This window comes from Sardina pilchardus, chromosome 7 (assembly GCF_963854185.1).
Source record: "Sardina pilchardus chromosome 7, fSarPil1.1, whole genome shotgun sequence".
Lineage (NCBI taxonomy): Eukaryota > Metazoa > Chordata > Actinopteri > Clupeiformes > Clupeidae > Sardina > Sardina pilchardus.
Genome location: NC_085000.1, coordinates 5,539,309 through 5,550,291, shown reverse-complemented (window position 1 = coordinate 5,550,291; position 10,983 = coordinate 5,539,309). Strand labels below are relative to the sequence as shown.

Sequence of the window (10,983 nt, the reverse complement as noted above, 5' to 3'; positions counted from 1 at the left end):
GCTGGACACGAGAGCCTTGCTCTTTTACAGATCGCTGAATGTATGTATAGCCCTCTGCACTATATGTTTGAGTATGGGTAGAAATAGCAGTGTGATTTCAACAGCTTACTAGTGTAACACTGGGACAGCACACTACTGCTTGTATTGATTTTACTTTTAAAGGGTCATTTAATTTAATTCATGGGGTCACCGCCATGTCAAGGAGGTGGGCTAGCCTATGTCTTAGAAATGTTCAGATCTGATTCCATTACCATGGTCTAGTTGGGCACAGAGCTCTGTTGATCATAATGAACCAAAGACTAGACTGCTTGCTTCATTTTTTTTTTGTCACACAATATAGAACTGATGTTAATGTTATATACAGTTATAGAGTAGAATATGGACCTTTTCCTCCCACACACACCTCTCTGTGTCTCTCACACAGCCTGTTGTAACCTAAAGGTAGACTGGGAAAATCGAATGCACACAGCTTATTCAAAGACTGACCACCCTTTCCCATTGTTTTAAGGTTCTTCAGTTATTCTATTCCATATTATAATTTCACCTGTTACCATTACTCTATGTTAACACCCTTATTATTCTATGTGAGTAAACATCACCATTACTCTACATGTAAGGACCCCTAGAACAATTTGCTCCCATTAAACAATGCATCACTGTTACCTGTTTTCACTATTTCAACCACAAATATCAAACAACAAAAAATAACAACCAAGCAGAGTAGACTATGCACCCATTTTCCCTAAGCCAGGAAAAAAGACGACTGTTCAGTGAAAATGTTTGCCAAAGGCATTAGTATGGTTGGCCATGCAAATGCACAGACTGTCAATGCTCATGACATGTAAATGTGAATGCAAATCAGGATCAGTTATGTCTACATTATCTGACCTACAGGTGAAGTTGCAGTTAGGTTAGTGTGGTTGATCCTGGCAAACAGGTATAAATAGTCCTTGTCCTGAAAGGCTCACTACTATAAATAGTGTCCCTTGGGACCCTTTAATGTCTCACATTAACATAACTGTTGCATTTTCTGTTTTCTCCTGTCGCTTCTGCTACTACAAATAAACAATCCGCCCTTGTGAAAGGGCTTTTGAATGGATCGGATCATGAGAGGTCTTTCCATGCCATGTTATCACAGAGACAGGGAGACGGCTAAAAGCAGTTGCGGAGAGCAGATTGGACATGCCTTTTTGTGTTCATTTTCACTCATCTCTGGGAGACCCAGTGTGACCTTGCCTGATGGCCATGTTTCTGAGTGAGGTGTGAGAGTTAAAGGGGGAGCTTGGGGAGGTGGGACACTAAGACCCAGCAGAGAGCAGCAGAGCTGCCTGCCTGCCTGTCTACTCCACTCCGCTCTGCAGTTGCCCTGTGCGTGTGTGAGCGTGAGCACACGTGCATGTGTGAATGTGTGTGTGTGCATGTATACGTGTGTTTGTGCGCGTTGATTTTGGGGAAACATGTGCACCGTGTGTGTGCATGAGTGTGTGCCTTGTGTCCGGGTGAGCATCGCTTTGCATCTGAAACGGGCGGCTGAGGGGAGTGCCTTTCTCTCGTTCTCTCTCGCAGGCTCTCCCTCTCCATCTCTCCCTCTCTTGCTCTTTTTTCTGTTTATCTGCCTGTCATCTCGGCTCCAGCACCAGCCTGGCCACCTGGACCGGGCGGCTGCCTGGAGCGCATCGCAAGGGGGGGGAGGGGTGTGTGTGTGATTGTGTGTGTATGTGAGGGGGCGTGTGTGTGTGTATGTGTGTGTGTGTGTGTGTGTGTATGTGGGTAGAGGGGGGAAGGGGTGAGGGGTGATTGGGCTGGCTGAGGGCGGGTGTCTGTGTGTTCGCGTACGTGTGTGTGTGTGTGTGTGTGTGCTTGTGTGTGTGTGTGTGTGTGTGTGCATGTGGGGGGGGAGGAAAGGGCCAGGTGAGGAGGAGACACTGACGCCCCTCTCCTCTCCCACTTCTATGCACCGCCAGAGGAGGAGAGGACCACGTTCCCAGGCGGAGTGTATGCACCGCAGAGAAAAAGCCTCGCTCCTTTACCTAAGGTATGTCATCTTCCACCAATCTGAGCTGTGTCACATGCAAGCGGCTGTTTGTTTGCTTAGAAAACAGATGCTCGGTCCAACACACATCACGGACGTGGCTTTTACCTCTGAATATCACCCCCCCTCCCTGTATAAACACTGTTGCCATATTGCTGTCTTGTTTTTGCCATGTGTGCCGCGCCGTGTGTCCATGTCGACAGGCAGTAGGAGCTGAGGTCACTCCGTTAAGGTGGTAGGATCTGAGTTAGAGTGAGGAGAGGCTGGGCAGGGACGGTGGAGACCGGCGAGGTTGGGTCAGGGGGGCACTTCGGTGTGGGCGACACAAAGCAGGGGGGAGGAGATCCAGCCAAGGGGGTTCCTTACGTTTTTATTGACATTTGATAATTACCTCCAACCATTGCACAGGAGCATCGACCACTTCCCAGGAGCAACCTCAGAGACCACTGTGCATTTTGTGGTAGGCAACAACGCACCAGATTATGATCAGTTTTCTGTGACATTACAAAGTTTGCCTGTGTGTCTTTTAGAGATTTTTTTTTTCTTAAAGGAGAGGAAGCCAAAGGAAGAAAGAAAGAAATCAGTTGTTGGGCAACAGTGCTTGTTTTCTATCACAGTAAATACTGAGTCATGTGCATATAATAGGGTCATATGTTTCGCAGTTGGCAGCAGCCAAGATTCTTTCTCCCTCTCAGTCTCTAGTCTCTTAGACTGAAGAGGGCCATGGCTCAAACGCGGTGATGAACCTCTTCTCTTTTGAACATTAGACTTTGACTTTACAACAGTGAACTTGGATGCCACTATAGACGAATGGTTTTCTTTATATATCCTTTATTTGCAAAGATGTTTGGGTGTGGACTGGAAGGTTGACAAACATGACCATATAGAGGGGTAAGATGCTTTTAGTTTGGGCACTTCTATCTCAGGATGACTTGCTCTTTGGGCAACTGCAAATGATGCATTTTTAAACATGGAAATTAACTGAAGCGATGTCTGGCTAAATTTGACTATGTTAGCAACTTAGCACTGAACTGCTTGTTATTCACTGAAATTATTCCCTTATTGAAAAATGCATTTAGCAATATTTAGACAATTTGTAGAAAACAATGATCTCACGAGTTACATTTTGCAGCTTTTAGTTTCTGTCAAACTCTGTCAGTGAAACATAGACAGAGCCAACCTGTGATACTCTTAGCCCTCTCTCTCACATGTGTTTTTATTATTATATAGCACTTGGGGAGATATTTTATTAACAATTTCTAAAATGTTTTACATTTGATCAGGTATTTGGTAAAATCCAAGGTAACATTTGGTCCATGCACATTCAAAATAAATATATAAGATAGGAGACATAATTTCATATATATCATCCACAAGTCAAACAAAAGCTAAAGATAGATACTGTTAAATTGAAACCATACTCCTTTCAACTTGTAGGTATTTAGCCTTGAATCTTACGTTCTGCACAGTACATGCTTTCAATATGTTGTAGAATATGTGACCTCTTCACTAAGGTAGTCCCTCCTGCTCTCTGCCAATTAATGCTGTTATTGTAGAGCTTCTCTCAGTTCCAGCGGCACCACAGTCCACGGGCCTGGAAATGGCCCCAGAGACATCAGTCTCACTGTATTTATTTATTGGTCCCCATGATTATTTCAAAATAGCTCTAAATCAGCCCTGTTATTACTGCCCACTGTGTATGGACTGAGATGGTGTCTGGAAAAAAACAAACTCACTGACGTGTTTTAGGCGTGCTGTATCACAAACATGCAGGTCAGTGTCAATGCGTAAATGTGTGTGTGTGTGTGTGTGTGTGTGTGTGTTTGTGTGTGTGTGTGTGTGTGTGTGTGTGTGTGTGCACATGTGTGTGTGTGTGTGTGTGTGCGCGCGCGCGTTCATATGGAAATCTACGAAAAGTCAGTCCACGTGATTCAGTTCTTTGATGGCGCGCAGGGTAGGGGACAGGTGAGGTTGGCACCATAAACAAGAGAACCAGTGCCTCCTGGTCGCCCCAGGCCATAGTGATGCCTCATGCATTTCTCCTCCTTTACAAACTTTCTCATCACCCATAAAAATCATCTGCCGCTGTTGCACACCATTTCCTGGTTAATCTTGTCATTTCGAATGTTGCCTTCTGAAACTGTTTTCCTGTCTCCCTCAGGACAAAGACGAGTGAGATTTGTCCTTGATCACCACTGAGAAAGTGTGTGAGTGTTCTTTGAGGTGCTACCTTGGGCTTGGACTACCAGAAGCACCGGAACCACTGTCCGCAGACCCCCCACCCCCCGCCCAGGCACAGGAGGATGGGTAATGGGCTTGAGTGTGACTCTGCCCACTTAGCTCGACCCATCCTCTCATGGAGCCTGCTGCCACCGCCAACATCCCGTGGAACGCCTCGAACGCCAGCCACTGGACGTCGCCATCGGCCCAGCGCAACGGTTCGGAAGTGAACGGTACCCTATCGCAGTCGCTCGCCCTGGGCGCCATGCTGCTGGTGGACCTGCTGGCGATCGTGGGCAACCTGGCCGTCATGACGGTGATCGCCTGCACGCCGCAGCTGCGCAAGTTCGTCTTTGTGTTCCACCTCTGCATGGTGGACCTGCTGGCCGCCCTGGTGCTGATGCCGCTGGGCATGCTCTCGTCCACGGACCAGGCCTTCTTCGGCGAGGCCCTGTGCCGCGGCTACCTCTGCCTGAGCGTGGGCCTGATCTGCGCCACCATCCTCACCATCTGCGCCATCAACGTGGAGCGCTACTACTACATCGTCTACCCCATGCGCTACGAGGTGAAGATGACCGTGGGCCTGGTGGTCACGGTCCTGGTGGCCATATGGGTCAAAGCCATCCTCATGTCGGCCTTCCCTCTGCTAGGCTGGGCGCTGCAGGGCGCAGGGGGGAGTGGACCCTCCCTGGCTCCGGGGCGGAGGCGCTGTTCCCTGCACTGGACAGGCAGCGGCGGCGGCGGCGGCGGCGGCGGTAGCGGGACATCCCGCCTGGTGTTCATGGTCCTTTTCACGCTCATGTATTTCCTCTGCCCGGTCCTCATCATTCTGGTGGTCTACTGCAACATGTTCAAGGTGGCCAGGGTGGCGGCCATGCAGCAGGGCCCCGTGCCCACGTGGATGGACACGCCACGCCAGCGCTCCGAGTCCCTCAGCAGCCACTCCAGCATGGTAGGCAGCCTGGCGGGCGCCCGTATCACCCCTCAGCGGACGTTCAGTGGGGGGAAGGCGGCCATGGTCCTGGTGGCGGTGGGTGGCCAGTTCCTGGGCTGCTGGCTGCCATATTTCGCCTTCCACCTCTACTCGGCGCTGGTGCCCACGTCCTCGGCCACCTTGGCCCATCTGGAAGATGTGGTCACCTGGATCGGCTACTTCTGCTTTGCCTCCAACCCCATCTTCTACGGCTGCCTCAACCGCCAAATCCGGGAGGAGCTCTCGAGGCAGCTCGCCTGCCTCTTCACGTGGGGCCGGCCACGCGAGGAGCAGCAGCTGCCCAGCCGCGAGGCTTCCATCGAGGAGAACTTTCTGCAGTTCCTCCAGGGCACCGGCTGCAATCTGGAGCCTCGTAACTCCCAGAGCATATCTGGGCCACAGAAGGGAGACGATGCTCTACCCCCTGAGCCCCTACAGACCTCTCCGTGCCTCCAGAGGCCCTCTGTTGACTTAAACATCCCTGGACAAATAGTGGAGGAGACATCTGAGTTCATGGAGCAACACCACCTGAACAATGATCTCAACTTTGCAGAGAACTGCCGCAGGACAATGCCTGACCTGTAGGATTGAAACGCACATTTGTTTCAATTTGTGTTTTGTTGCTATTGATGTCCCCCTCCATTTTTTTAAAATAGTTTTTTTCGTTCATTCAACTTCATGTGCTTTAAATTTCAGGGTTTAAAGTGGAACACTTTTTTAAATATGATACATCAGGTTAAGATCTGTACATGTTCCTGTCAGATAGTAAAATCCGGATAACATTATGAACCAAGATGTTCATGGAGCACAAAAAAAAATGATAATGCCGTTTGTCATCTTTTGTCTTGCCCTCTGTTTCACAATTCAATTCTCTCTGGATGAGAGAGGCTGACCTGTAACATGTCCTAAGAAAACTGTGCAACGAAACAAAATGTAAGCATGCATGCAAGTGCTGTTCTCCACCATTTCACGTTGGCAGTCGAACACGTTTTGAATTTGGTATAGGCAAATACCAAATATCACATTAGAACAGACTGCCACTTTAGACAGCCAATACATTTGATATATAATGCATCATGATAATTTTGTGGACATTGGCCATGTTATCTTGCACAATTTGAGTGCCTTTGAGGCCACTGCTCAGCGCATCTCTCCCCAAAGGACCTTCTGTTGTATTTTTGAAAACCTGGGGACAAAATCAAGTTTGGACAGACAAAGGGATAAAATAGTCAGGTCACTGGCAATCATGTGCCGTAACAGCAGAGCGTGGAGAGAGCTGTCACCGATTCAGAAGACTGTTTACTCAATCTCCACCCCCTCATGTTTCAAGACAGAAAATGAATGCAAATTCTGTCACGTTTTTTTCTCAGGAGTCCAAAACGATATTGCTGTGCCTTTTTGACTATATCCTAATTAAAATGTACATAGTGTTCACAGGTTTTATTGAATGGTTTCATAGCAGGGGTATTTATAGGACCAAGTTAGACAGAGATGATTATTTTTAACTTCCCACTGATTGTGCTGAAAATGTATTCAGTATAAAATTGCACAGAGAAACACATTGACTCAGTCTACCATGTTTTAGCACATGGTGTATCTGTCAACACTGGAAAAACAGCACTGCTGTGGAAACACTGCACTTAGACATCAACTTGCGAAATTCAAGAGGGTTTATCATCTTGTCGTATTAATTACAACACAAAATGTAAGCACAGCAAATTAGACATATTTTAAAGAAAATTACAGTCTTGCTGGTTCCTAGCCTGAACATCTAAATGCTAACTTCATAATACAGTGTTATGGCCTACATCACAGAGGACAAATTCTGATGATTAGGACCAACCCACTTTCAAATGGCTCATTGTTTACAGGTTAAACCAGAACAAACGTCTCTCCACAGTATACTTTAAGTACCACTGTGTTTTGCCATAAGCAGCCGGAGCTTGTTGTGACCACAGAATACAATGGAGGCAGTGCTTACATGTGTTCCTCCTGCTTTTGCCCTTTCTTTAGCTGCGGCCGGAGGACATCACCATCTTCTCACCTCAAGGAAATAAAACACAGAGATGCTTTGTAAAACTGCTACATAAACAAAGTCTCACATTTTCTGGTGTTTTATCTCTCTGCCTTTCTCTCTCTTTCCCTTTCTATTATTCAACCCAGGCGAACTAAATCACATGATGTCAAGCAAGGTATTTTGGGACATCTTAGGATTGGTGTTAAAAGTGTGGTACGGAACTGGGCAAAAAAGGGCTCACGACATAACGCTCCTAATTTTCTTGTTTAATGACTTCAGTACAGGCTGGTGTTTTCAGCTGGAATCTTGATTCAGGTGACAAAGGTTCTTTTGCGTCATAGAAAGGGTTGATGAAGCTACATGGAAATTTGTATAAATTGAATTACATATAAACAGAACCAACATAATTATCTCGTTCAAGTGCAACCCTCTGCACTGCTTAGGCAATGGAGTGCCAATCCACTATGGAGAAACCCCTTCATATTATGTGAATGCCCTGTTGTTTCTATGACAGATCACTTACTTTATTAAGACAACAGGGTGGTAAAAGATAGCCTACAATACATCATGAGAAAGCCAGAGTTGATCATTATCCAGAAACTCAAACATGATTTGTTTGGCCCATAAAATCCCTCATCTCATAAATCAGTCCAAACACCCTTCACTTTGTGCAGGTTGCTGTGGGATCAACTTCTAATCAATGTCACATCTCTGCACCCAATACGATCACTGCCATATGAAGCTCTACAGCCATTGCGTCTTGGTTGCTGAACATGTCAATCTAGATGAAGACAGTGGAGAAACAGATGACCATCAGGTTTACTAACCAGTATTTACGTCAGAGCGCCCATGTGGTCAAGCATGCACTTCTCTTTTGTGAGATACTGCATTCTTTGAGAATAGTTATCTTTGTGGGGATAGTGCCTGAAAGCCATGCATCCATCTGGTGTTCATGTATAATTATTTATTTTCTTTTTGTTTCGCTTTGGATATATTGTGTTTTGCAGGAAAAAGTCCTGGTTGGTATTGTTGCTCTCATTTGCCAAGTCTTTATTATTTTTGTTGATTCTAATTAAAATTCATCAAGAATTGCATGTGTGTCTGTCCGATGTTCATCTTGCACATCTTGATGCCATTCCATCCCATCACTGGCTAAACCAGTCTGGGTATATTTACAATAGGCTATTTCTTTTGGTTTCATTTCAAGTCCATTCAAGTCAACACAATACTACACTGATCCTAATGATCCTTGCTGCGTGTGCGTGTGAGCATGCGGGTGTGCGGGTGTGCGTGCGTGCGCGCGCGCACATGTGTGTACGGGCATGCGTATTTAGACATTTAGGTTTAGTATGAAGGTCTAAAAGGACACTAAAGTAAAATGCTGGGAGAGAAAGGAGATAAAAGGGATGTGACATTTAAGGGAGACAGCAGTGACAGTCTAATTATATGACAGAGTTAGAGATGTCTGCTTCCCTGCTTTTTGTCTGGGGGTCGGAGAATCATCAACCATATTGTCTCAAAATAATACCAACAACAAAATCAATAAGCACTTTGTTTTCAGTTCATCATGCGTTCAAAAAGGTCTATACAAACTTTATATATAATGAATTACTACTATTTTAAGACCAGCTAAATATTTTAGCCAATGACCTTTACAGCAGTCTCTTTGATGTCTATTTCTGTCAGCTTGACATTTTAAAATTTCTTTTTACATCAAAATGAAATATACAATATTCCCTCACTAAGGTAATCCACCAGGAACTAAGCCACAGACTTTTATGTGAAATGTTAAAATAACATTAAGATGTGAAATAACACTGACATTCTAAAAGACAAACAACACACAAAATAGTGCTGTTTTTTTTTCTCTTTTTAAATTTAAAATAGGACAGCCTTTATGAGGCACCTAGAGGACAAAAAGATGCATACCACCCCAACACACACACACACACACACACACACACACACACACACACACACACACACAAGCACACGCATACACACATAGCCTATATACCATTAGCTCACACAGTGACACACATATGCTTTGATGTCTTGGCCATGAGAGCATGGAAGAGAGAGGCCCCTGGTGGTGTGGTTCAAACAGCATGACCTTTCAGCTATGGGTTTTAAGGATGAAAGTCTTATAGGTATCTTTTTTTTGGGGAGGGGGGGCATTCATTCTACGGTCATGTCATGATATATCATATAACGATTTAAGAAATGCTAAATTATAACCCATAGGTTATGTGAGGGTTTATCTATTCCTGTCTTCCCTCACAGCGCCATGAGAATTTCCTTTATGGTACCTATATTATCTACACTGAGATTTTAACATATGTACCCTGAGTCTCTTTGCATTTCCTTTTTACGAGAACATCAGTGTATTGTGGCATACACAGGGTGAGCTTATTCCAAATTGCTCTGTTTCATTCAGAAGTATTGAAGGTGGTGTTTCCATGGCAACTTATCCTCACTGACATTCACAGGCGGAGGGAGAAGATAAGAGAAGCATGGACCGAACCCCTACAATGGCACTCCAACTTGCTCAGTATCTTATGATCATCTATTCATTTACTAAAATTGGTGGTAGGCCTATAGCTACTTCTTTTACTAATTTATTTTTCATTTAGCAAGTTCATTTTTAAAATAGATTTTGTTCACTAAAAAAAAAAAAATCGGTTTCCCAGCACAGCACATACTGCTCCCTATTTGCACTGTTAAGTATGTAACTATGTAACTGGTGCAGGATGATGGCTATGCAAGATGTAGCCTATACATAGGGAAGCATAGAGAACCTAATCTTAGGTATGTTATTTTTACTGGATTAATGCTATACCACACAATAATGTTAACATATTTGTACAAGATTAAATATTGTGTCCAAAATACCAGACAGTTCTTATGAAATGTGAGAGTAAGGCTTTGGGCATGGATTTAGAATGGTATACAGGATTACATTAGCATGTTATACGTTAAAACTAGCAAATGCAGCAAGAGGCCATTTGTTCACTGGAAAATTATTTTGGAATAAGCTGCTTGATAAGTAGGTTAGGCTTGGTCTAAAACCTCATGCAGATAATCAAAGTTATGTTTGCATTCATTTTTACATCATCATAAATTCAAATTACAGATGTCTTTTTATGGGTGCTCTGAACATGTCCATTATGCTCTTTGTCATAAAAGGGTCACGTATTGGATATTTTAAGTGTGTTGAAGCTAAGCTACATGTTTAACAACTGACTGAGGAGAACAACAATTGTCAGGAAAGTGGTTTACACTTGGCTGAGCTTGTTACAGGTAGGCCTGCTAGTCAGCTATGCAAGATGGTGGGAATGAAGAAGCCAATTCCAACCAATATATTGCTTCTGTTAAGGTTCAGGAAAGAATTTGTTTATGCATCCAGTTGGTTGGTTCAGTAAGGGAGATATACTGTAGGCCCACTATGATTAGCTGTTGAGCCTCAACATCAACAAGCTTTTGGCAGTGCTTTTAAGTGCAAGTGAAGTCCAATCTAGCCTATGTTTCGCCATCAACTTACCCATTTAATGTTCTGAAATTCTTCAATCTTAGTCTATGGCTTGCTCACATGGAGGAGTTTGCCATGTAGGGGGAATTCTTTTCTGAAACAATCATAATGTGGACCAGGTGCAGAGCCAAAAAAATCCCCACACAATTCACAAAACCACACCCCAAACTGCAAAATAGCTCAATCTACTCAGCAAAATGAAGCACTGCAAA

The 10,983-nt window shown here is 44.6% G+C and overlaps 1 protein-coding gene across 2 annotated transcripts; it reads left to right on the top strand.

Moving 5' to 3' along the window:
- The first annotated feature begins 1,917 nt into the window (after positions 1-1,917).
- gpr61 (G protein-coupled receptor 61) lies at positions 1,918-8,280 on the top strand. Of its 2 annotated transcripts, none has more exons than XM_062540444.1 (2): positions 1,918-2,035; positions 4,194-8,280. In XM_062540444.1, exon 2 carries the CDS (start codon positions 4,389-4,391, stop codon positions 5,808-5,810), a length of 1,422 nt encoding a protein of 473 aa, XP_062396428.1. In that variant the 5' UTR covers positions 1,918-2,035; positions 4,194-4,388; the 3' UTR covers positions 5,811-8,280. The 2 variants fall into 2 exon arrangements, with proteins under 2 accessions (XP_062396428.1, XP_062396427.1); XM_062540443.1 differs by lacking the exon at positions 1,918-2,035 and adding an exon at positions 2,376-2,492.
- The last annotated feature ends 2,703 nt before the right edge of the window (positions 8,281-10,983 follow it).

Bases quoted from the DNA above. Each gene is read 5' to 3' on its own strand.
- gpr61 (XM_062540444.1), top strand. From the start codon at position 4,389: ATGGAGCCTGCTGCCACCGCCAACATCCCGTGGAACGCCTCGAACGCC.